Here is a 27,210-nt window from a genome sequence, read left to right as displayed (position 1 = left end):
TAATTAATACCTAAAAATCTGACTGTTAATGTTCAGTCTTTTACCCTGTAAATGCTGACATTGCATTTAAAAGGTTTTTTTAAAATTTGTTTTTAATCATGACAGGGTAGTGAATGCCTTCTTTATTTCATAAATAGTTATGTGAGTTCCATAGTTCATGAACCAGATGGTTAAGTTTTTGAAGATAGGGGGCCATACTGTCATACTGTCTTTGTTATTCAATAATTTTGAATACAGTGACTTCTTAATATAGGGATCCTTAAACCCTGGGCCATGGACCCATACAGATCCTTGGCCTGTTGGGAACTGGGCTGCACAGCAGGAGGAGAGCAGAGGGTGAGCCAGCCTTACTGCCTGAGCTTTGCCTCCTGTCAGATCAGCGGTGGAATTCAATTCTTATAGGAGCACGAACCCTATTGTAAACTGTGCATGCAAGGGATCTAGGTTGCGGGCTCCTTATGAGAATCTAATGCCTGATGATCTGAGGTCGAACAGTTCATCCTGAAACTGCCTCCTCTGCAAATCCGTGGAAATTGTCTTCCACAAAATCGGTCCCTGCTGCCAAAATGGTTGGGAGCTGCTGTCTTAATGATACTCATGTACCAAACTTACCTACTAAAATCTATGAGAAGAACACAAAAGAAGGACTTTCCTCCATCCTCAAGAAGTGGTTCAATTGGTGAACATAATGCAAACTTGTAACAACATCCATAATAGTAATGAGAAAAGTATATGCAAGGTGCTTTGGGAGCACAGGGTAGTGTAGTATTCACTTGTTTTCATCTTTACAACCAGTTACTTTTTGCTTTTAACATTTAGACAAGAATATAAAAGGCACATTGTTTTATAAATTAAGATTCAAGGGCAGAGGAAATTCTTTTGGTTCATGAGGTGGTGTTTGGTGATAGGAAGAAAGGGTCAAAGTTGGCAAAGTGATGCAGATTTAGTGTCCTTTATCTGAAATGCTTGTGACCAGAGTGTGTTTCATATTTTGTATTTTTCCAGATTTTGGAATATTTGCATATACAAAATGAGATAACTTGGGGATGGAACCCAAGTCTAAACATGAAATTCATTTATGTTTCATATATATCTCTTATACACATAGCCCGAAGGTAATTTTATATGATATTTTTAGTAATTCTGTACATTGAGGATAGGAATGGAAAAAAATAATTCTGTGCGTGAAACAAAGCTTTGACCAGCACATGAGGTCAGGTGTGGAATTTTCCACCATGGCTCTCAAAGAGTTTTGAATTTTTAGATGAGGGATGCTAAATCTTTATGTTAGATGGAACTTCCATTGTAGGAAAAACTTCTCGTCAGGAGCAGACTCCTAATTCACCTATTGATTGATTGATTGATTGACTGATTGAGACAGAGTCTCCTCTGGCCCAGGCTAGAGTGCAGTGGTGCAATCTCGGCTCACTGTAACCTCCACCTCCTGAGTTTAAGCAATTCTTGTGCCTCAGCTTCCCAAGTAGCTGGGACTACAGGCACATACCAGCACGCCCAGCTAATTTTTTTTTTGTATTTTTAGTAGGCATGGGGTTTCACTGTGTTGGCCAGGCTGGTCTCGAACTCCTGGCCTCAAGTGATCCACCCACCTTGGCCTCCAAAAGTGCTGGGATTACAGGTGTGAGCCACTGCATCCGGTCTCACCTTTTTATTATTAAAAGGTTTTGTGCCAGCCATGGTGGTGTGTCCTTGTAGTCCTAGTTACTCAGGAGACTGAAGTGGGAGGATTGCTTGAACCCAGGAGTTCAAGGCCAGTGTGAACAACAGTGAGAACCTGTCTCTTAAAAAAATTAGAAATAAGTTTTCTCTGTATTTGTCAACTAATTAGCTTTAGGGGTATGACATGGGGTATGATATGGAAAGCAGCTTCGGTTTCATGATACTAGGATGGAAATCAATGAGAAAAATGTGGAAACCAACTGCAAAAATCTTAACCAATCACAATTTTCTTATGTCGTTATTTGTATACTATTTATGATACAGACATGGTATATACTTTATCTTGAAAGTTCTAGGCAGAAAGGTTAACATTTCTACTTATGTATTTTCCTGTTTTTGTGCTTATCTAGATTTTTTTAAATAATTTCTTCTTTGTATTACAGTCTTGGCCCTTTAGTGAGTAAAGTGAAAGAATACCAAGTAGAGACAATTGTAGATACCCTCTGCACTAACATGCTTTCTGATAAAGAACAACTTCGAGACATTTCAAGTATTGGTCTTAAAACAGTAATTGGAGAACTTCCTCCAGCTTCCAGTGGTAAGCAAGAGCACATTTTTCTTCCTATTTGTTTTTATGTGGAGGTATTTCTCCCCACCTTTTTTTCCTCTTCTGGCCAAGGAGGGAGGGAGGTGGCTGTCCTTACAGATCTTCGTAGGAATCCCTTTGGACAATTAAGAAAATTAAAGCTTGAAGCCTTATTTTTCTTAGAAGTAAATTAACTGGTAAAGGAATATTTCGATTGAACTTGTTTGTAGTATGTATTTTGGTGAAGGATTTTTATATGTTGGAGCAAGATTTTATACTGTGTGTACCATGACTGCAGACTAGAATTATGCCAACCTATGCAGTGAGGGAAGAGATAACCAAAATCTATTTCCAGTATTAATTTCACTTTGCGTCATATTTGCTATGTAAAATTTAACACCATTCAGACGTAGCTGTGAAATAGTTCAGTTTACTGGTAGCTTTAATGAAAGCTGAGCCTTTTACAGCTACTTGGTAATTAAACAAATTTAAAACTATGATTAATGTATTTGTCAACTAATTTAGCTTTTGACCTTTGACAGAAATGTGTAGGTAATATAAATTTTAGAATTGGTCTTGACTACTAAACTATTGCTAAAATTAGCAGGCTAAAAGTTATTGTCTCATCTGCAAAAGGTGAGATTATCACCTATTTCATGGGAAGATTTAGATTGGTAATAATGTAGTCTGGGGGCCGGGCGAGGTGGCTCACGCCTGTAATCCCAGCACTTTGGGAGGCCAAGGTAGGCGGGTCACCTGAGGTTGGGAGTTAGAGACCAGCCTGACCAACATGGAGAAACCCCGTCTCTCCTAAAAATACAAAATTAGCCAGGCGTGGTGGTGCATGCCTATAATCCCAACTACTTGGGAGGCTGAGGCAGGAGAATCACTTTAACTCAGGAGGCAGAGGTCATGGTGAGCCAAGATGGTGCCATTGCACTCCAGCCTGGGGAACAAGAGCGAAACTCCATCTCAAAAAATAAAAATAAAAAAATAAAAAAGAATAAATAATGTAGTCTGGGTATGTTATTTTCACTTATTTACTTAAATCATTCATTGTGCTAGTTTTCATGCTTAAGGCTGCATACGTAAACTAGTCTAAACATCAATCATATACGAGGTCTTACTATTCCTTCTAGTTTGTAGATGGGGGAACTGAAATTCAGAGAGATTAGGTTAATTCACCCAAAGTTGGGTGAGTAATTGGGTAAAGATTCAAAACCATTATCTTTTAATCCAAAAAGGGTGCTTTCTTCAATGTATCATACCAGTGTTATTTTACCCTTATTAAATAGTTACTTATTTCAGTAAAACATTTCAACAACTCAGAGGTATGTTATTTATAATTGTATTAGCTATGTATATATTTTTAAATTGTTTTTCTCTCATTGAAATATGTTTGCATTGAGCCAATTTCTGGTTTTTGTAAGAATTTTTTTAACCATTCAGATTCTTTCAGAGTGACTTGTTCTTTTTTTTCTCTCATCAGTAACGACATGTTAAGTAGTAACAATTCTGATTTATGAGTCCTGGAACGAAGTTTCTACTTTATAATGAAGTTACGGAATCTTTGAGTTGGAAAGGACCTTATTAAAAGTTATGGCTGATTTTTTTTTTAAAGAAGCTTCTAAGCATTGGAGCTCAGAATATATGCTTTTTAATTCACTGAAGTTTAAAAGGCTAGTCTACTAGAAGAGACTCAAAAAGAGAAAACTCTCCTTGCTGCTTTAGGGGTGCAAGCACTGCAGCTACTACTGGCTCCATAGCTAGCATTCATACCAATGCATACAGATTATCCAGTAGATAGAATAGTTATCTATCTACTATTACTAGTTATCTATAATATTTATTGGTATCCAGTAGAAAGAATCCGCTGACATCTGTATTTTCCCTGTGTCCTTTACCCCTTATGAAGTTGTCATCCCTAATTCTCATTTATGTCTAATAAGTTATTATAGAAAAACAGCCTGTTCTGAAAGATGTGTTTTTCTGCCACAGATCTCCCGTGTCTCATGATCAAGTGTGGAGTTGTTAAAGATTTGGTCTAATTCTTGTTTATTTCTATTAAGTTATTTTATTGAAAAGCAGCCTGTTTTGAGAGATGTGTTTTTCTGCCCTGGATCTCTTGTGTCTCATGATCAAGTGTGGAGTTGTTAAATATTTGGTAACTACCATGAATATAAGAGGGAATTCAACATGCTTGCTTTGAAATTATTATTGCCTTCCTATTCATGCAGGCTCTGCATTAGCTGCTAATGTATGTAAAAAGATTACTGGACGTCTTACCAGTGCAATAGCAAAACAGGAAGATGTCTCTGTTCAGCTAGAAGCCTTGGATATTATGGCTGATATGCTGAGCAGGTAAGTGTGCCTGTTTATTTCCGTTACTTGTAATACAGATACTACATTGATTTACTAAAAACCCTTTCTAGTAAATACAATAAAACTTAGTGAAAAATTATTCATATTTAAATGGTGACTTTTATCAATTTGTGTGATTGGGAGTGAGGGGGAAATAAGCTAATTACACTAATGTATAAGTATATAATATTGTATAGTAAACATTTTATAGTTCTTTAATAAAACTTGTGATTTTAAATTTTTTAGCACAGTTCATGTTTTGTTTTACTTATATATTCTTGCATTCAGTGATGTATTTAGATAAGGAGATGTGCTGGTAGTTGTGGATTTTCCAGTTAAAAGAATGCTGGTAATCTTCAGTAACCATATTAATAGTCCATATTTTAGGGGAGGGAGGACCTTGGCTTTTATATATTTGTTGCTTTTTCACTTTCCTTTGAAAGTCAGATGTTAGAACATAGACCTAAGCAACTCCTAGGAGAAAATACCTTAAAGGACCTGTCAATTTCTGATTCTCATAATCATTATAGGCCACCATTATTTGTGTGTATGTTTTTTGTGGCAAATTCATTTCAACTTAAAAACAATCAAGTGCCTTCATGTGGGTGTGTGGATGTGTGCGTATAAAGTGAGGAGCTATCATCCTGGCACTGAAAGAGCTTGTATTTTACGATAGGATATAAGAACACAAATGGCTACAGGACAGAATGGGACTAAAGACTAACTGGGAGCATAGTGTGTTTGGGGTTTTAAAATGGAAGGATTCAAGAAAATTGTTTTTATGGAAAGTGGCATTTGAATTGGGTTTTGAAGAATGGGTAGCGCTTCAATAGTTAGATGTGCCCAGGTGTAGAATACTTAAGTAGTATATGAATGGGGAAGCGTATTCTCGTTTTCTAGAATATAGAATGAATAGAAAAGCAGTAGGAAATCATTCTGATAAATTGGGGTCATGTCGTGGTGGATGAGGAATTTATGTTTAATTTGATAAACTGAAAATTCAGACTTTTTGTCCTATGTGTGATTTAATCACGAACAGTGATTGTCCTGGCACAGGTTTGGGTAGTAGTGACTCATTGAACTATACATTTGCGATGCTTTGGAAGAAGGGTGTTGGAACAACAGGAACAATGAAACTATATATAGAGGAAAGCCAATAAGGGAGAGGGAGAACTCAAGAGAAGCTCAATTTTTTAGTGTTATGAATCCCCCCCCCTTAAAAAAGCAATACAGAAAGTCAGAATACAGAAAACCATTTAGAGACCTTTTTTTTTTTTTTTTTTTTGAGATGGAGTCTCACTCTGTCACCCAGGCTGGAGTGTAGTTCCTTGATCTCAGCCTACTGCAACCTCCGCCTCCTGGGTTCAAGTGATTCTCCTGCCTCAGCTTCCTGAGTAGCTGGGATTACAGATGCCCACCACCTCACCTGGCTAATTTTTGTAATTTTAGTAGAGACAGGGTTTTACCATGTTGGCCAGGGTAGTCTCGAACGCCTAACCTCAAGGTATCCACCCACCTTGGCCTCCCAAAGTGCTGAGATTATAGGCATGAGCCACCGTGCCTGGCACAAAAAATCATTTAGAGATTTTGGAAGGACAAAGTGACAAGATTATTGTGTGGTTTTGGTGGTGGTGGTTTGTGTTTGGTTTTGAGACAGGTTTTGGCCCAGGCTAGAGTGCATTGGCATGATCATGACTCATTGCAGCCTCAATTTACCAGGCTCAGGTGATCCTCCCACTTCAGCCTCCTGAGCAGCTGGGACTACAGGGATGCACCACCATACGCAGCTAATTTTTGTGTTTTTTGTAGAGATGAGGTTTTGCCATGTTGCTCAGGCTGGTCTCAAATTTCTGGGCTCAAGCAATCTGCCTTTCTCAGCCTCCCAAAGTGCTGGGATTACAGGTGTGAGCCATCATGCCTAGCCTTGTTTTGTTTTTTTAAAAAATACTTTCCCAAGCCAATTGATTAGATAACCTATAATTGGGGATTTAGATCTAGATTCCCGGAGTCAGTTTGGCAATGTAAATTTCAATGCCGCATTCACTTGGCTCAGGTTTCAGTTGCATTTTAGATAAAGTAAGAATTTAATTTTCCTTTCACTCTGAATTTGAATTAGTCTCAACTAAATTTGTGTTCTGAATATTTACATTGAGGTCAGAGGCCAGACATTTAGTAGTGGCCAGGCATCTTGAATTCATTTGTTGTTTTCTTTCTTTTTTTATTTTATTTTAAGGCAAGGAGGACTTCTTGTTAATTTCCATCCTTCAATTCTGACCTGTCTGCTTCCCCAGTTGACCAGCCCTAGACTTGCAGTGAGGAAAAGAACTATTATCGCTCTTGGCCATCTGGTTATGAGCTGTGGAAATATAGTTTTTGTAGATCTTATTGAACATCTGTTGTCAGAGTTGTCCAAAAATGATTCTATGTCAACAACAAGAACCTACATACAATGTATTGCTGCTATTAGTAGGCAAGCTGGTCATAGAATAGGTAAGAAATCTTTAAAAGTTTTAAACTTTTCTTTAATTAAAAACATTAATGCATGTTTTTAAAGAACCATTATGCTTTTCTTAGGTGAATACCTTGAGAAGATAATTCCTTTGGTGGTAAAATTTTGCAATGTAGATGATGATGAATTGAGAGAGTACTGTATTCAAGCCTTTGAATCATTTGTAAGAAGGTAAGTTTTTAAGATCTCTATTTTTTACAAAAAACTTTTCCTTAAGAATAGAATCATAAGATCTACATTAGGTGTGTGAGGAGAAGCGGCCTATTGGACTTCAGATATAACAGACAATACAGTATTTGAAGTTAATGTCATCTTGCTATTATAAAATGTGGTCATCACATTTATTTTGAAAATTTTTCTTGTCATTGTTAGGACTTCAAAGAATTTGGGAAAGGTATTTATAATTATTTTGGGTTTACTTTAGAAGGGAAGAAATGCCAGTGTAATAATGTAGTCTGTACTGAAAGCCCAGCAGGATAAATTATTTGTCAGAAATAAATAGTGAATTGTTTTTTCAACAATTTCTTAGGTCACATCCATTTAGCTAGGTCAGTGATTGTCAATTTGGAAACTGATTCTAATATATTTTTTAAAAGCTTAGTAAAAATTGTATATTTGTGTACTGGAAGGCAATACAAGATAAGTAACAGAATTTTTGCTCTTGACTAATGCAGTAGCATGGTGTCTTGAGGCCTTACTGGTTGTTTTCTGCATTTATCCCTTGACACTTCTGGTTTTGTGAAGTGGCTTTTAATCATATCATATTATGAAAATCAGAAATTGTTGGATTCATTTTTGTTCCTTTAGTTGACAAACACAAAGTATTCTTTTATTTGCTGGCCCTGTGGGCATTTATATGTTCTGTCCTCTCATTACATCACTAGAAGACCAAACCTAGGTGAATATGCACTGGCATTTCCACAAATAATCCTGGTTACTGAAGAGCACATTCATCTGGGTTTGGTTTTTCTAATAACATGTTGAGTATTTGCCGATTTCTGTCTATACTGCCGCACATTAACTATAACATAGTTAAAATGGGGATTAAGGGAGTTCATCTTAAAATTGATTAAATAAGTAAAATTTGAAAGGTAAACCTTTTAAAATCGTAAGTCCATGGGAGAGAAACAGCAAGAATCATTGGTGCTAGATAGTATGGGAACTACTCTCCTATGTTATTGCTGGTGATAAAGCAAACTGTGGCAGGTAATGAATCAAGGAGAAAAGTACAGCTCTTCAAGGCAGCTTTTGTTTTTGCCTTTAGATGTCCTAAGGAAGTATATCCTCATGTTTCTACCATTATAAATATTTGTCTTAAATATCTTACCTATGATCCAAATTACAATTATGATGATGAAGATGAAGATGAAAATGCAATGGATGCTGATGGTGGTGATGACGATGATCAAGGTATTTCAAATTAAATAGAATCTTTTAAATTTTTGTGAAAGACAGTGTTATAAATGGAGATGATTCTTAGTGCAAATTGTACTGTTTGTTTTATTTAGTTATAATAGTGAAAGGGGAAATGATCTCAATATTTGACAATAGCAGATTAAGTTAGAGGGCATCTATGTATTGAACTGTTATGCAACACATTAAAAAATCATGTCTAAAAATCATTCATTAATGTTCTCAATAAGGTGAGTGAAAAGTATGTAGCAAAAATTGCTCACCATGTCCCAATTTTATTTCTTTAAGTATACAGAAAAAAATCTGTATATTTACAACTAGTACCATTACCACTTGTTTTCTCTTGGCTAGCAACTATATATGATTTCTGGTTTTAAGTACTATTCAAATTTTCTACAAAGCATTTTTGTAAGGAGATAAATCGAGGTTTTAGAAAGAATTGAATCTGTAGATATACATATTTAGGGCAGCTTGGTTTGAAAGAATATTAGTTTGTTTGTTCATAGTTCAGGAAAAATTCTTAATACCATTTGAGGCCCCATTTAACGTTCATTAATAGCTTACAACGTTTCTGAGGCTCCTAAGATTGATGCCATCACATGATGATTTATGATATTTACTCTGGAAAGGAGTAGCAGCACTTCAAGGACATAGGGGTTGCTCATGTTCAGTTGTTTCTGTTCCTATTGGAAGAATCATAGTAACAAATATTTAAGTTGGTAAGTTACTAGGTAAACAGGTTGGTGGATTTTTTGTTGTTTTTGAGAATACTGTTTAGTTTGATTCTTTGAAGGAATTTATGTAACAACTTTCCTAAGTGAGTAATTTCACCCATCTTTAAAAAACAACTACCAAAAAAATTTCTTAACACCATATACACCTCAAGCAGCTGCTGCCTAGTTTCTCTCCTCCGCAACAGAACTCCTCAATGCAGTTCAGTTTCTTTCTTTCCATTCTCTCTTGAATCCACTCCTCCAGTGATGCACAAGATTGCAAATGTTTGACTCTGCCTATTGTATTACTCAGTCTCAGCAACATTTCTTTATTTAGCTTCTGGGATACCATTCTAGCCTGGATGTAGTCTTATCATTTTGATTACTCCAATCTTCCATGCTGGTTCTTCTTCTTCACCCTGACCACTGTACTTAGAGTATCCCAAGGCTCAGTCCTTGAACTTACCTGTTATACTCTTGATTTATTTGTTGATCTCATCTAGTTTCCTGGCTTTAATATCAGTATGCTGGCAACCCAGATCCTATCTTTAATCCAGATCTCGCTTGTGAATACAGATTCATATGCAACTGCTTAATTAATATTGCTGCTAGGATATCTAAAATATCTTTTCCCTACCCTTCCCCATCTCCCACCTAACCTGTTCTGCTTTAGCCTTTTCCATCTCAGAATGGTACCTCCATTATTCTTAGTTGATCAGACCAAAAATCTTGCAGTCATACCTGATTCCTTTTTCACACATCCCTCATGTAGTCTTCCACCTCAGAACTCTTTCATTTTGTTGTTTTTATTTTGTTTATCACACTTAGTTACTTTCTGACATACTGTAATTGATGGTCTCCTACCTATTAGAATGTAAGTTTCATGAAGGTTCGACGTTTTAATCCCTTGATTGACTGCTTTATTCCAGTGCCTAGGACAGTGCCTGACACACAGGCAATCAATAAATGGGTTGTATTAATGAAGGGAAAACTTAGCTTATATTTTAATATGAATATCTTTTGAAAAAATCAGTAGCAATGTGTATTCCAGGTTTTGAATGTTGGTCTTTTGTGCGCTGTATAACAAACAGGTACTTCACCTGCTTTATTATGCTTTATTATGAATTATACCCATTAAATGACTTTCTACCATGGTGTTTTTGTGATTTATAAAATCAACATAATTTTAGTGAATTGGGACATGTTAATTTTTTATAATCTTGTTTTTAATAAAGCTTATATTTCTGGGATGCAATTACCATAGTGTATGGACATGGAAAAAACTTTTATGTGCTCTTGATAGTATATTTTGGCAGTATCTTTTAACTTTATTTAAATAGATATTGGTAAATAAGCAAATGCCTCGCATTTAGTGGTATTTGGTTGTATTTTCCTATAATGTGCTAAGGTGAATTTTAAGCTTTTGAGTTGGAAAATTTTATTATTTTATTATATATTGTAGAATCTTCTAAGGCCTAGCTGGCTACCTTTGACTGTCACTAAGCTAATTGGAATAAAAGCCAGTAAAAAGATATCACTCCTCTCAGTTATTTCAAGGCTATGTATAGTTTTGTCTAAGAATCACGAAATTATTGTGAGATAATTTTAGACTATCATGATAACTGCTAGTATTTCTGCCACCTTTCTGACTTCATATTACCCAACTAATTAAACCTGATGGTGTTAGAAAGAAAGAGTTGCTGGAGATTTCACACACATGTTATCTATCAAGTATAGATAAGTGAGATACAATTCTTAGTGCTTCTGCTTTGAATGTTTAAGGTTTAGCATTAGGGGAAAAATGGTTCTCTGTTAAGTTTGCAGCATTTTCTTGTTATAATTAAGCAAAAATAGTTTTGTTTTAAAGTACATTAAGACAAAATTGTGAAAGGTTTAGAATATACATGTTTGTTCCTCATAGCTTATGAACAAGTCGAGTGAAAAGCCTTGTAGTCACAAAGCTGATAACAACCTTCTTTTTGTTCCCAGAAAATTAGTTCTACAGTGTTTTGGGCTTGGTAACCATTCATTTTATCACCTACTCTATTACCTCAAATCCATTTCATGGTTTTTCTTAGAAAGTCCCTGATAGTTTGCTTGATTCTATGCTGTTAAGTAAGTTCTTTGAATTTTGTTTCAAAAGCTGGGAAATTTATGACTATAAATATTTATATTCTAAAGAAGTTGAATGTGTTAATTGATGATTTTAAAGTGTTATAACTAAGCACAGTTCATTACAAAATAAATGAGAAAATGTTTAAAAATACAATTATGTTTGTTTTTTAAGTTTAATTTATGTGCAGACTTCCAGTTCTATTGAAACCTACCTGTTGCTGTATATGTTACCGGAAAGTTAGATTAACTGATTTGGTTAAAAATATCAATTCATTTTCTGTTTAAAATAATATACTTCTCTTGTCATTAATAGCCTGTTTACATTAAAACTTACCCTTTAGGGAGTGATGATGAATACAGTGATGATGATGACATGAGTTGGAAAGTGAGACGTGCAGCTGCGAAGTGCTTGGATGCTGTAGTTAGCACAAGGCATGAAATGCTTCCAGAATTCTACAAGACCGTCTCTCCTGCACTGATATCCAGATTTAAAGAGCGTGAAGAGAATGTAAAGGCAGATGTTTTTCACGCATACCTTTCTCTTTTGAAGCAAACTCGTCCTGTACAAAGTTGGCTATGTGACCCTGATGCGATGGAACAGGGAGAAACACCTTTAACAATGCTTCAGAGTCAGGTGGGTTTTAAAGTACAGTTTACAAAATCATGATAGTAAATGCAATGCTTTTAAAATTGTCTTTGTATGGAAATGTGAGTTCCAGAATATCTATAGAGAAGCAGAAAGTTCTAGGATATGTTTATATAGTTAATGCATGTTCATATTATGTTACTTGTAAACTATTCTGATTGAAGTATTCTTGGTTTTACTTGATAAACAATATTTAAATAATTTTAAGATTCAGTAAAGTAGTCTTTATCTTTGATGTTAATAGAGATGTCTTATAGCTGTGGAGTCATACTACTTGTGATCACATAACTGACTTCACTTCTAATTTAGGTGTGTGATATTGGGCAAGTTAGTCAGTCACTTTATTAAACCTCACTTTTCTTATTTGTAATAAGAGTGTATTTAGAAATACCTACCTGTGGTTGTGAGAGCTGGATGATCTGTATAGAGCATTCAGTGTAGTGCCTACTACATATATACTTACTAATAAAATGCACTTTTTTTTTTCACTTGAAGGCATTTTTTTCTAAGGTCCTAAACATTAGAGCTATTATATTGCTCCCATTTATTGAATATAACATACCAGGCATTCTCCTATCTTATATGTAATCTCTACAGCAGCCCTATGGGATGCACAAATACTAGATCAATTTTTATAGATTACAAAACAGATATTGACAGTGATTAAACCAGTGGAGAGGATGGGACACACATATGGTATCTATCTTGTTTTCAAGTAGTACAAATAAATACATTTTTGTGGTGAACTTACTCATAAAGGTGAATGTTGAAGATTAATTGTAGAAGGAAATAAGATAAAGTGTATGGAGGATATATGTGAGTGAGTGAGTATGTAGAAGTCAGGTATTGCTCAGTAGAGTTGCCAGGAATTTCGACAATGCTGTGGAAAGTTAGACAATTTTTTTGTTTTGTCTGGTTCTTAGATCATTGTGTAATTATGGTGTGTATCCTTGTAGTTTGGTTGTTGGGATTTTTCTTGGCTTTGTTTTTATTTTTAATCTCTACTTGCTTTGCTGTTGAGGTATTCTAGAAGCTCCGTTTATAGCTTTGCATCCATAAGATTTGTTAGTAGAGACCCTATTTGTTTTACTGACTAACCAAACATTAGAAAGTTTAGAGCAGATATCTTTTAATCATACCCCTGCTGCTTGTAGCTACATTTGAAGTGATGTTGATTCCTTGTAACAGCAAATGGAAAGTAAGAAAAGGACCTGTTCAATGGTTGCTTTTCCATAATTTATCTTGTTTCCTTTGACTTTTATCTGTGCTTTTGTCATTCAAAATACCATTTATGAATTAACCTCCTAAATTTTTTATTGAAAATATTATTTGTTTACTTTATTTCTTTTTTTTCTTTTTTTTTTTTTTGAGATGGAGTCTCGCTCTGTTGCCAGCCTGGAGTGCAGTGGCGCTATCTCAGCTCACTGCAACCTCCGCCTCCTGGGTTCAAGCGATTCCCCTGCCTCAGCCTCCCAAGTAGCTGGGACTACAGGTGCACACCACCACACCCAGCTAATTTTTGTATTTTTAATAGAGACGGAGTTTCACCATGTTGGCCAGGATGGTCTTGATCTCTTGACCTTGTCATCTGCCTGCCTCAGCCTCCCAAAGTGCTAGGATTACAGGCGTGAGCCACTGCGCCCAGCCTATTAATTTCTTTATAGTCATGTATGTTTCACAATTAAAAATTAAGTAGGGAAGACTGTTTTGTTGCTCCCTTGAAAGCTAAATGATAGCTTTTCGTAATTTATCAGTATCAAGCAAATGTAGTTATAAGAGAACATATATAATACATGTAACAAACTTGATCTTGTTAGTGTTAGCAATAGCAGTAGATAGTTGAATTAGGAATTTAACAAAAAAAGATAAACTCTTCCCTTTATCCTCATTCTCCGTAATTCATGTTAAGTGTACTGAGGAAATACCAACAGCTGAACCATCTAATGAGTATATGATAATTGCAGGTTCCCAACATTGTTAAAGCTCTGCACAAACAGATGAAAGAAAAAAGTGTGAAGACCCGACAGTGTTGTTTTAACATGTTAACTGAGCTAGTAAATGTATTACCTGGAGCCCTAACACAACACATTCCTGTACTTGTACCAGGTATGAAAGAAACATAAATCTCTTTTGGGACTTATTATAGGGCATAGCCTTTTTGTTAGGATTTAAATAAGCTTAAATAATGATTTCCTTTTAAAGGAATATTTGTGACAACTTAATATGCACGTAGAGCTAACTTTTTAATCTAACCATCTTGAATACCTGAAGTTAGAAATTTGTAAATAAAAAGTTAAGTCTTACCCTAAAATATTTGGCTGTAGTATTTATTATAGATGGTGAAAATTTCTACTTATAGAAATAATATAATGAAGTGGGAACATTAGCAGTACTCTAGGGGTTGATATTTCATTTTTCTTTCTTAAAAGTCTGCACAGCAATGATTGGATTTTTTGTTGGCTTTTTAGGAATCATTTTCTCACTGAATGATAAATCAAGCTCATCGAATTTGAAGATTGATGCTTTGTCATGTCTATACGTAATCCTCTGTAACCATTCTCCTCAAGTCTTCCATCCTCACGTTCAGGCTTTGGTTCCTCCAGTGGTGGCTTGTGTTGGAGACCCATTTTACAAAATTACATCTGAAGCACTTCTTGTTACTCAACAGCTTGTCAAAGTAATTCGTCCTTTAGATCAGCCTTCCTCGTTTGATGCAACTCCTTATATCAAAGATCTATTTACCTGTACCATTAAGAGATTAAAAGCAGCTGACATTGATCAGGAAGTCAAGGAAAGGGCTATTTCCTGTATGGGACAAATTATTTGCAACCTTGGAGACAATTTGGGTTCTGACTTGCCTAATACACTTCAGATTTTCTTGGAGAGACTAAAGAATGAAATTACCAGGTTAACTACAGTAAAGGCATTGACACTGATTGCTGGGTCACCTTTGAAGATAGATTTGAGGCCTGTTCTGGGAGAAGGGGTTCCTATCCTTGCTTCATTTCTTAGGAAAAACCAGAGAGCTTTGAAACTGGGTACTCTTTCTGCCCTTGATATTCTAATAAAAAACTATAGTGACAGCTTGACAGCTGCCATGATTGATGCAGTTCTAGATGAGCTCCCACCTCTTATCAGCGAAAGTGATATGCATGTTTCACAAATGGCTATCAGTTTTCTTACCACTTTGGCAAAAGTGTATCCCTCCTCCCTTTCAAAGATAAGTGGATCCATTCTCAATGAACTTATTGGACTTGTGAGATCACCCTTATTGCAGGGGGGAGCTCTTAGTGCCATGCTAGACTTTTTCCAAGCTCTGGTTGTCACTGGAACAAATAATTTAGGATACATGGATTTGTTGCGCATGCTGACTGGTCCAGTTTACTCTCAGAGCACAGCTCTTACTCATAAGCAGTCTTATTATTCCATTGCCAAATGTGTAGCTGCCCTTACTCGAGCATGCCCTAAAGAGGGACCAGCTGTAGTAGGTCAGTTTATTCAAGATGTCAAGAACTCAAGGTCAACAGATTCCATTCGTCTCTTAGCTCTACTTTCTCTTGGAGAAGTTGGGCATCATATTGACTTAAGTGGACAGTTGGAACTAAAATCTGTAATACTAGAAGCTTTCTCATCTCCTAGTGAAGAAGTCAAATCAGCTGCATCCTATGCATTAGGCAGCATTAGTGTGGGCAACCTTCCTGAATATCTGCCATTTGTCCTACAAGAAATAACCAGTCAGCCCAAAAGGCAGTATCTTTTACTTCATTCCTTGAAGGAAATTATTAGCTCTGCATCAGTGGTGGGCCTTAAACCATATGTTGAAAACATCTGGGCCTTATTACTAAAGCACTGTGAGTGTGCAGAGGAAGGAACCAGAAATGTTGTTGCTGAATGTCTAGGAAAACTCACTCTAATTGATCCAGAAACTCTCCTTCCACGGCTTAAGGGGTACTTGATATCAGGTAGGTATCTAGATTTTCTTCCTTAAAAAATTTTTTGTTGATAGTTGGTTGCCTTAAAAGATGCCTAATAAAGAAGTTAAGCCATGTCTATATTTTCTTAAACCTAAAAGCTAAGTATGTGATGAAAAAAAAACCTGTCTTTTGTAGTATAGAGTGATATTCAAATGACATTTTGTTGTTTTAAAAGATAGAGTGGTAATTAGATAATGGTTAAATGTGTTCTCATTCCTCATAATGACTACATTTTAATGTTGCTATGTTATGTTAAAATGTGGAAAAGACATATCTCATGAATTAACATAATCTAAAGAGCTTGCTGATACTAGTTACAATAAATAAAATTGGTGAAAGTACTTTTTTCAAATGAAAGATCCTGGAAGAGTTTTCAGATTTACCAGTGTCATCCTGATTAGAACAAGTAGAAGGTAATAACATTAATAGCAGTAATAGCCATTCATTCTTAGGCATTGCTTTCTTTTTTAGTAAAAAATTTGAAGATTTTTGAGCGGTTTTGGATTTAGCTAGTTCTCTTTTGTGAGGGTGAGATTCTCCACTGCTGCTTCAGGTCCCTCCTTCCCAGAAGGAATTGTTTCTTTTGAAATCTAACAGGATTTTGTTTTATGCTCATAAGTGAGTAAACTTGGCTCCTTTGGATTCATGCGTGCAATAAAAAATACCCTTCTTGGCCAAGGAAAATTCTAAGGAATTGAAGACACTGGTGTTATTTGAAGTGGTTTAAAAATGATGTCCGTGAGTTTTAGTGGACTACATACCAATAGACTTGCAATTTATTTTTAACTAGGCTCATCATATGCCCGAAGCTCAGTGGTTACAGCTGTGAAATTTACAATTTCTGACCATCCACAACCTATTGATCCACTGTTAAAGAACTGCATAGGTAAGTGGAAACAAAGATAAACATACTGATTTTTGGATTTTAGAATTCTCAAACTCTTGAATTTAGTAACTAGAAATATCAAGGAATTAAAATAATTGTTTAAAATAAAATTGATATGATCTTATAACTTTAACAAATTGCATTTGCCTATATTGTTTGTAATTATTCCTAGATGATTTTGCACACATAAATGAAGTTATAATATACCAGCATGTCTTTAGAGTCAACTACATATTTGATAACCACGTTTTTGGGGTGACTTAAGATAAGATAGCTTTAGTGGATAGAGCAGAAAGGTACTAGATTTATGTGGCCAGTCTGAAGTTTCTCCCTAGATGTAAATGAGTCTCATTTGAACTATTAAGGCCTCAGATTTCAATTATTACGTCTAACACCGAAGGAGATCTATGGAGATTTCCATATTTAAGGTCAAAATAACCTAAGAATAAAAAATAAAGTGGGGGAGAGCTAATTCGCAGAAGAACTAAGAGGAGATAACCCAAGAAAAACTAGGGCTTTCTCTATTTCTGTGAAGACAAGAATTAGCTTTTGGGATTATTTCTGATTTTTATAACCTCCGTGCATTTTGTTTTTATCATTGGTTTTCCTAGAGTTTGATAGTAGCCAAAAACCCCTCAGAATTTAGTTTGTTGCTTTCTTGAGGACGGGATAATGGAGATAACCATCCAGGAGGACTGAGGGATTTGGCAAAGAAGCTTTGTAGCTTTGTGCCATTCTGCAGTGTGCCAGAAAGAAAAAAAAAATACAATATAAAATTTGAGCTGTATAGAAAGGGATTGCCAGTTCAGAATAAGGAAGGCAGAGGCACACATAGGTTCTATTGCTGGGGCCTAGAAATTATTTAAAGTCTATATGAGAAACTTCTTACTGGCATTTCCCCCACCATTTTCTGCTTTGATATATTTATTGAGCACTTTGGTATTATGCAAACAGGACAGAGGAAGAGGCCCATGCCATATCTCTAGAAATATCTTCCCATGTTGACAGCAGTCAACCAGTATGCATTGTTGATATAGTTACTCAACCAGGTAGTTAGCATTGTAATTTAATTATGATCTAGTTTGATATTCATGACTGTTTGAACATCAGAACCACCTAGGAAACTTTTTAAAAATTGAAATTGCTAGTTCATGGCACCATTTTGTCCATAATAGCAATATTTTAGATGCTTTCCTGAAAGCAGATATATACTCTATTGTAATTATTCTTCTAATCTACCAGTTTAGTATGCAAATAAAGGGAAGGGGAAATTAGTTTGGTACATTTATATTGTTTTTGAAACCACGCTGTCTCTCACACTTTTTTTTTTAAGTCAGTGCTGGAACTTTCTTGGATATCAACATTGAGTTTGCCAATCTGCAGTATCTGAAGTCTCTCTTTCCTCCCGTATTTTCAAATTGCTGGTTTTTCAAGTTGGCATTCAAGTCTTTTGTTACCTCTCCTGCATTTCCCTGTGTATTCTAAAAGATTGCTGATGATAGAGTTGAGATCATATAATGATGAATAATAGCTACATGTGAATACTTAGTGTGTACTAGACATTGTCTTCAACAATATATGTGCCGTTTATTCTGCTCTGTATAGCTCTAAAAGATTTATAATCCTCATTTTATTGAGTGAGAAACTGAGGTGAGAAACAGGTTCTTGCCTAAAGTAACTTGCACAAAATCATACATTTAACAAGTAAAATGGTTTGAACCATCATCCATGTGACTCCAAAGCATTATACTTTCTTTCCCACATTTGCAAGAATAAGCAGACTTTTAAAGTACCTAGATGCCTTCTCTGGCTTTTGTCCTATGTTAGCTTTCAATTTTCTCCCTTTATATTATTTTCCTGTGAATTCATGTATTTCTTATTGAAGACAGAAATAAAGTAGGGCTTTTGGAGGCACGTTTCTCTTTTCTTTGATGAATTGTATATCCACTAATAGTACTCCATCTTTATTAAGCAGTGGGTCTGTCTTCACCTCATTTTTTTATTCTTATTTTGAACTTAGTTTAAAAATATTTTTTTGCTGCTTTTAGTGAACTCCAAGGAGAATCATGCATGTTATTAGTCTTTTTAGCTGTTATCTCTGTCATATCTTGTATCTATGAAAGTGATAGTGAGGAATTTTATGGACTCTTCTTCCATACCCTCTGCATTATAGGTGCTGAGAGTGGATTATCAGTTGAAAATATATTCACCTTCAGAAATGATAGTTGCCTTGCTGCTGAAAGAAACTTTATGGTTCACTTAGTATTTCATCAGGTTCTTCCCTGACCTTCGCTGAAGAAATAACAATGACACCAGCAAAAATAAATTATATCAACTTAGAGAAAATATAATGTATATTATATTTCAAGTTTACCATGTCTGTCTGTTGCTTTTCTTGTAATATTTCAGGTGATTTCTTAAAAACTTTGGAAGACCCGGATTTGAATGTGAGAAGAGTGGCCTTGGTCACATTTAATTCAGCAGCACATAACAAGCCATCATTAATAAGGGACCTATTGGATACTGTTCTTCCACATCTTTACAATGAAACGAAAGTTAGAAAGGAGCTTATAAGAGAGGTAAGTTAGATCACACTGTTTATCTGAGCTTGTCTTTAACTTCAGTATTATATATCCACACATTCTTTTTTGCTTTAACAGGTAGAAATGGGTCCCTTTAAACATACAGTTGATGATGGTCTGGATATTAGAAAGGCAGCTTTTGAGTGTATGTACACACTTCTAGACAGTTGTCTTGATAGACTTGATATCTTTGAATTTCTAAATCATGTTGAAGATGGTTTGAAGGACCATTATGATATTAAGGTAAGATGTTTGTGCCTATTTATACAATGTTTTAGAAGAAGACTTTGCTAGAGCAACTTTCACGCTTGTAATTTACTCATGTGTCTGAGAAAATCAGGTTGTCTGTCAAGATTTTGATAAACACGTTGTAAACTATAAAGTGCAAAAGTAATAGGCAGTGTAACACCAGTTGACATGTAAGAAAGATCCAGAACCCTTTTTATTGGAGGAGGAAGTGGCAGTGGATGCAAAATGCTCTGTGCCCACTTGCTTAGTGAATAGTCCCTAGATCCTTTCCCTCAAAAGAATCCCAACAGATTTTGCTGTTTAAAGTATAAATCTGTAAGTTTTTGGCCTGACTTAACACTGGACCATAGTTGCTACCCATGGAGGGTTTTCTTAGCATTGTCTTGATTAATTCTCCTGAGCTACCTTTGGGGCTAGTCTGAATTGTAACTGTATTATTTACCTGAAGGAGGAATTTTTGTTTTCCAATATAATATACTGTGTTTAATACCAAGAATTTTGTTAGAGGACATGGAACTTTTCAGATATACAAAGCAATCTGTAGAAGCAACTTGAGAGAAATCATACTGCATCTTATGTTTGGATAATGAATTTTGCGTATAAGTGTTCTTTGTTTTCCTGTGATGAAATGAACATCTCCATTTAAAATGTGAACAGTAAAAGAGTGATTTGAAAAATAAAAAATGCATGCATTGTGTCTTTTTCATCTACTCTTCCATTTAGGGCTTTTGGCCAAGCATGGCAAAAGTGGTAACTCAGCGGTAATTCAGCCATACTACCCAAACTCCTACTCTTAGGTTTCCATGTGTGGTAGTGACCTGAGCCTCTCAAAGTTCAATAAAGAGAGCCCCCCAACCAAGAATTAAAAGGACGTGCTTGTTTAATTCTATGAGTTTATAGTCCAAGAGAAAAAGGTTTATGGGTTATCAGGTTTTGCATGGATTAATCTGAATAACTGGTCAACTCTGTTATGATAGTGGAAACTTATTTCGAAACTTGTGTTCCAGCTCAGTAATATTCCAGTTCAGTGATTCTCAATTCTGGTGCACATGAGCTTTTCAAAAAACAAACAAACAAACAGAGTCTGTGGCCGTATTCTGACAGGTTCAGTAAAACTCTGGGGATGGGACTTGAAGAATGGGTATGTTTCTGAAGCTCTCTGGATGATTCTAATGTGCAACCAAGATTGAAAACCACTTTTCTGGTTCTCATATCTGTTTGAGACAGATGTCTCAAACCTTATCTGAGTTAAGGGCTAAAGAGTCCTCACCTATAATACGCTGCTCAAGAGACCTCACCTAAAATACAATCTGGTGAGGTCTCTTTAGCACTTAACTCAGATAAGGTCTGAGACAAATCTGTCTGATTCTGATTGGCAGATTACATTAAAAGGAAGCTTTACTTTGCATGGTATTTTCCTTTAAAGGATCTGTCAGAATTTAGAATTTTGTTTTTAGAAAATGATGTCAAATCTAAATTCTTTTTTATTCCTAATAGATGCTGACATTTTTAATGTTGGTGAGACTTTCTACCCTTTGTCCAAGTGCAGTGCTGCAGAGGTTGGACCGACTTGTTGAGCCATTACGTGCAACATGTACAACTAAGGTAAGAAATGATAAGTATCAACCTAGGTCAGACTTGGTGTATTGGGGATTCCTAGCCAATTCTTTTCTCTAGCTTTCCAAATATAAGTATTCCAGTGCTCTATGTAGCAGTTGGTTTAAAAAGTTGACCTATTGAATACTGATGTTTTATAAAACTTAGCAATGTTAACTGCTATTCTTAAAAGTTTTTGTTTATTGCTATATCAGTATAACATTTTGAAGTACTGATATATATATTTGAAGTACTGATATGGGATAAAATGTGATCAGGCAACAAAAGAGGAAGGTTTTACTTCTGATTGGAAGGGGAGTCATAGAAGGCTTCATATTAGGGTGACAACATTTGCAGTGAACCTTGAAAAATCCAGATTTCTTTTTTTAGACCAAGAAGATGAAACAGGCTTTGAATAAAGACCTGGCGATGTCATCATATGGTGTGTTTGAAAAAGTGTCTAATAGAATATAGCAAAGAATAGGGTAGCTAGAGTAGTACTTTCTTGATGGGGGCCAAAGTGTGGGACTTGCTAAGCAGATAGTTGAAAAGAGTGTCCTGCTCTCTTTGTTACAGTCATGTGTGTCTAGATTTTCTGTTGTTATAATGGTGCTTTGTGTAAAATATTCCCTTAAAAGAAAAGGAGACAACTTCTTTAAAAATAAGTTTAAAAACAGTTGTGCTTAGAATATAATATGCCTTATGGACCTATGAGAGTAACTTTTACCAGGAAGATCTTACGTGCTCAAATTTGTTCATGTAAGAGTTGTCTTTTATAGCATGTAATCTAAGTTTACTCCATGTTACAGGTAAAGGCAAACTCAGTAAAGCAGGAGTTTGAAAAACAAGATGAATTAAAGCGATCTGCCATGAGAGCAGTAGCAGCACTGCTAACCATTCCAGAAGCAGAGAAGAGTCCACTGATGAGTGAATTCCAGTCACAGATCAGTTCTAACCCTGAGCTGGCGGCTATCTTTGAAAGTATCCAGAAAGATTCATCATCTACTAACTTAGAATCAATGGACACTAGTTAGATGTTTGATCACCATGGGGACCATTACAGATGACCATACAATGCACTGAATTGACAGGTTAATCATAAGACATGGAAAGAGAAGTGTCTAAAAGCTTCAAAATGTTCCACTTTTTTTTCCTTCGTGGAGACTGTTTGTTTGGCTTTCTTCCATTGTTGTTTTTGTAGCATTTATTTCAGAAATGTGTATTTCCATAATCCAGAGGTTGTAAAACCACTAGTGTTTTAGTGGTTACAGCAACATTTGAAATGGAAACTAAAAGTTAGGATTTTATGGAGTATGGAGATAAGGTCCAGTATCTATTTACCCTGTAATGTTTAGGATTAAAATGTTGAAATTTTGTGACCATGAATTTCTTTCTTTTATAAATTTTCTCGTTTAAAAATCAAAAATCTTGCAAAACAAAAACCATGTTTCTTTTTCTTGTACAACTTTTTGTTTTCCGCAACACAAATTGATTTTTAGCTGGCAGACAAGAATATCCATGTAAGATTTGTTACCATTTCAGAGGGTTTGGCAATTTTTAAAAGATAATAAGGTATCATTTTAAAGTATGAAAATTAACAATATCCCTGTTGCGCACACTAATTTTGCATGAGCAAGTTTACAAATATGTATTGTCTGTAAAGCAGCATGTGCAGATTATTCATAATATAGAAGTTAAAATAAGTATTATTAGTGCAATTTTCAGATATTTATTTTTGCACAGAAAACACATTATCTGGAGAGAAAGAAAGGAGAATTTTCGAGACTTTGGTTTTCTTAATGCCAGTGTGAATTTGCAGATGTTTTCAGCAAATCGAGTCACAATAACAATTTGCCACTTTTTTCTATTATAAATCTTCTTACTTAAATTTTGAATATTTTAAGTGCTCAATTTTTCTCAGTTACCCATTTGTGTGCGTGTGTTTCCACTTAGAAATTCTTAAAACCAGATTTTTCTTTCATTCCCTTTGGATGTCTACATTCCTTATCAAAGGATATAAATACTGTGTATGCTTTTGAATTTTATTTTTAGGAAAATTCTGAAGCCAGCTATCACAGCTTTGTTAGCTAATAATAGTATTTTCTTTTAGTTGAGTTAGGTTTTTCCCCATCTCCTGTAGAGCTAATTTACATATTGTATTTGCTAAGTGTTAACTACTTTTCCTGATTAAGGGATCTGTGCTGGGGAACAAAGCTTTTGCAGTACCTTATATTGTAGTTAAAATTTTATTTAACATATCCTTAGCTCATTTCACACTGTAGCCTCTTCCTTCAAATTTGTGGTGCTCCTGTAACAGTAAGAACTAATTCTGAAATAAAAGACATCTCCTAATGCTGTGCAAACATAGTTTACATGTATTGAAGGAGGCAGTTGTTAAATTGAGTGACCAATTTTAAGCAATCAGATATTTGAAAACTGCACCCTTTATTTTTGAAACTGTGAATTAGAAACACTTCCTGCTGTATTACTACCTGCTTTAACATCCAAATATACAGTGATTTTAAATGATAACATACTGTGGTTATTAGATTAACAGCTTGATTTTGAATGTTCAGATGATAATGCAGAAGACATCACTACTAGTAAGGGTTTTGACTAGTGCATTGATGTTGAAGTTGGTGCCATTTCAAAATGTGGCAGGTGATAATCTTATACCATAATTTGCATAAAACTGTAATAGAAGTTTATTTTGAGATGTTAGTATATTATGTACTATGCATTTCTGTGGTATAGATGTTGTGGATATATTTAAGTATTTGGTTACATGGTTTCACAATAAATTACAATACTGCAGGCTCTAGGACTGAATAGGAGACTGACATGCATATGTTGTGTGAATGAATGTCTTAGTTGGGTAAAGTTAAATCCAAATACTTCAACCGGCTTTTTCTTCAGTTTGTTTGTTTTTAACTTTCAAGATGCATGTTTTGTTTTGTTTTCCTTTGTTTTTGTTTTGCAAGCCAGCTCATTTTTCTAACAGTTGAAATTCTTTTAATACTAAAGAAACAGATACTACTCTCTTATGGCTTTAAGTGTTTATATACCTGTTTATATGCATACATTAACAAAATTAGTAATAGCAGTGCTTAGAATTTCAATGCTGAGTCATACTGATGATTAACTCCATACTCCTAGTGGTGATGTGGTCCAGATACTGGAATGGAAGTGGCAGGGTGTGGACTCCAGACATAGTCTACCACTCATGCTACTTACTAGTAATATTAAGGTGTTGTACTTAGCAATTCTTCACATGTGGGTTCCTGAGGAGATCTAAAAGTTAATACAAAACCAAGCTGTTTATTGATTTTCATGAGAAAACTTAGTTTAGGTTTACCTGATTTATTTTAAAAGAAGGCAGAAAGGAAATTTGGTATGGCAGGGTTTAACCTAAAAGGTTATTTATAAAATCAATAGCACTGAATGATAATTTTTTTAATGATGGTCATATATTTTATTAATGATATCTGAAAGTTGCTTAACCATTAGAAATTAGAATTATTTAAGGGTTGGAGTATGATGATTTCATCAAATGTTTGAATATTTAAATAATTTTTATGTAACCATAATTAAACCAAATTAGTCTTTTTTTCTTCATACTTTTCTTTGGTAGTGCAGAAATAACATAGGGGCATATCTAATTAACCAGTTCCAGCGGGTATTGCGATATCTTTATATCTAGTTCAGTCTCAAATGTATGAATATGATTATATAGTCATGATTGAAGTTCAAAATGAGGAAACATACAAAATCCTCAGCCATTGAAAAATTCAGTTAACTTGTTTATACTCCTGTAAGCTGTAATTAGTCACAAGACAAAGTATATAGTAATACTTTGTAATGAAGTAACATTTTCTGCCCACATTAATTTTACTAAAGACCTAAATTGTTAAAATTAGTTGGCAGTCTCTAGATTATCTAAGTAAGTGTTTTGAAATTAAAGACCTTAAACATTTCAGCAAGTAAATATTGGATTCTAGCTCTGTTTTAAATTGAATCCTAATTTTCAAACCACTGCTACCCCAGATTCATACCTGTTTTTGAAATCTTGTTTATGGAATGGAAAATTGACAGTAGGTAATAGTTTATTTACTGATTGGACAAAGGATATTCTGGTTTTAACTGACTTTTCCATTTAAATAAAATTCATTTGATAATTTTGGTTGCAAAAATGGAACACAGTGGAAGTATTTGGCTACAGGCTACCACAGTCTCATCAGATAAGACTGTTTTCTAAAAGGAAATGCAAAATGAAATCATACATTTTCCTTTTCCAATACAGTAAGTTGCTTGTTTTCCTATTAATACTAGAAAATATTTTGTAAACACCTTTGCTGTAGTTTCAGGCAAGATCTCTCAGCAACATGTTTTTTGCTCTTTTTAACTTGGAAAGTTAGCTCTGAATCAAAACTACTGAAGGGAGTAACGCATATAATTTTACTTTGTTGGACCCTATAATGCCAGTGTGTCACGTTTCAGAAGGATTTTTAGTAGACAGAAATGCCTACTTTTGTTTTTGGAGTCTTAATACCCTGTCCTCTTCATACCTTATTAGTGGTGATTTTAGCAAGTTTTTTTCCTGAGGTCTTAGAAAAGAGAAAGCTTATGCTATATGAAATGACATTGTTTCCAGATTAGGAAGTATTGGATTAATTTGCTATTGCCAGTAAGTAATGGTAGATGGATATTGAGTGATTTTAGTCTAGAATACTCTCACAAAAATAGTAAAGAATTGTACTTCAGGGCCGGATGGCGGCTCACGCCTGTAATCTCAGCACTTTGGGAGGCCAAGGTGGGGATCACTTGAAGACGGGAGTTGGAGACCAGCCCTAGGCAACATAGTGAGATCTTGTCTCTACCAAAAAAAAAAAAAAAAATCAACAAAATGCAACCAAAAGAATGGATGAGATGGCCCTAAAAGAATGAGGATTACATTTAATGAGAAGACATGTGGGATGAAATACCTAGTGAACAATATTTAAGGGAAACTGAAGTGCAAATAGCCTCACAGGTTTGTTTTTGTGTTTGAGACAAGGTCTCACTGTTGCCTAGGCTGGAGTACATTAGCACGAACATGGTTCACTGCAGCCTCAGCTTCCTGGGCACAAGTGATTCTCCCACCTCAGCCTCCTGAGTAACTGGGCGTATAGGTGTGTGCCACCACATCCAGCTAATTTTTTTATTTCTTTATAGAGATGGGGTCTCATGACCTTGTCCAGGGTGATCTTGAGCTCCTGGGCTCAAGCAGTTCTCCTGTGTTGGCCTCCTAAATTGCTGAGATAATTGCAAGTGCCTCCTTGCCCAGCTGTGTGTTGTTGATTTCTTTTTTTTTTTTCTTTTTCTGAGATGGAGGCTTGCTTTGTCTCCCAGGCTGGAGTGCAGTGGTGCGATACCGCCTCACTGCAACCTCTGCCTCCTGGGTTCCAGCGATTCTCCTGCCTCAGCCTCCCAAGTAGCTGGGATTACAGGCTAGTGCCACCATGCCCAGCTAATTTTTGTATTTTTAGTAGAGATGAGGTTTTGCCATGTTGGCCAGGCTGGTCTCAAACTCCTGATCTTAGGTGTTTCACCTGCCTTGGCCTCCCACAGTGCTGGGATTACAGGTGTGAACCACGTCGCCCAGCCAGCTTCTTAATTTATACATCTAGCCCAGTCCATGCCCCTGTTTCAGACTATTACATCCAACCACCTGCTGTACATCTCATAAAGGTATCTCAAACACAGCATGTCTAAAGCTGAAGTCATCATCTTTCCCTGGTTTTTCCTGTCTCTTTGCTGATGGCATCCCATTTACCTAACCATTCAAACTGGAAATCTAAAAGGTTCACTTAGCATGAGTTTGGAGGCAGAATATGATAAAGAACAAGGACTCTGGGAGGCCAAGG

General features: G+C 35.5%; 1 protein-coding gene across 2 annotated transcripts in view; it reads left to right on the top strand.

Annotated features, from left to right (window-relative positions):
- LOC105473426 (cullin associated and neddylation dissociated 1) overlaps positions 1–26,211 on the top strand; it is a 48,110-nt gene extending 21,899 nt beyond the window's left edge. The window contains exons 1-14 of one of the 2 annotated variants that reach the window (XM_024790196.2): positions 1,051–1,115; positions 2,121–2,275; positions 4,501–4,624; positions 6,858–7,114; positions 7,199–7,304; positions 8,398–8,543; positions 11,716–12,008; positions 13,985–14,126; positions 14,489–15,982; positions 16,785–16,880; positions 19,290–19,459; positions 19,541–19,705; positions 21,209–21,316; positions 22,117–26,211. In XM_024790196.2, coding sequence (XP_024645964.1) covers positions 1,066–1,115; positions 2,121–2,275; positions 4,501–4,624; positions 6,858–7,114; positions 7,199–7,304; positions 8,398–8,543; positions 11,716–12,008; positions 13,985–14,126; positions 14,489–15,982; positions 16,785–16,880; positions 19,290–19,459; positions 19,541–19,705; positions 21,209–21,316; positions 22,117–22,341 — 3,531 coding nt within the window. In that variant the 5' untranslated portion in view covers positions 1,051–1,065 and the 3' untranslated portion in view covers positions 22,342–26,211. Of the gene's footprint in view, positions 1–1,050; positions 1,116–2,120; positions 2,276–4,500; positions 4,625–6,857; positions 7,115–7,198; positions 7,305–8,397; positions 8,544–11,715; positions 12,009–13,984; positions 14,127–14,488; positions 15,983–16,784; positions 16,881–19,289; positions 19,460–19,540; positions 19,706–21,208; positions 21,317–22,116 lie in introns of those variants that run through there. The other variant, XM_011727237.2, reaches the window with a different exon arrangement.
- The last annotated feature ends 999 nt before the right edge of the window (positions 26,212–27,210 follow it).

This window comes from Macaca nemestrina, chromosome 10 (assembly GCF_043159975.1).
Source record: "Macaca nemestrina isolate mMacNem1 chromosome 10, mMacNem.hap1, whole genome shotgun sequence".
Lineage (NCBI taxonomy): Eukaryota > Metazoa > Chordata > Mammalia > Primates > Cercopithecidae > Macaca > Macaca nemestrina.
This window is presented reverse-complemented; position numbering and strand designations above follow the sequence as displayed.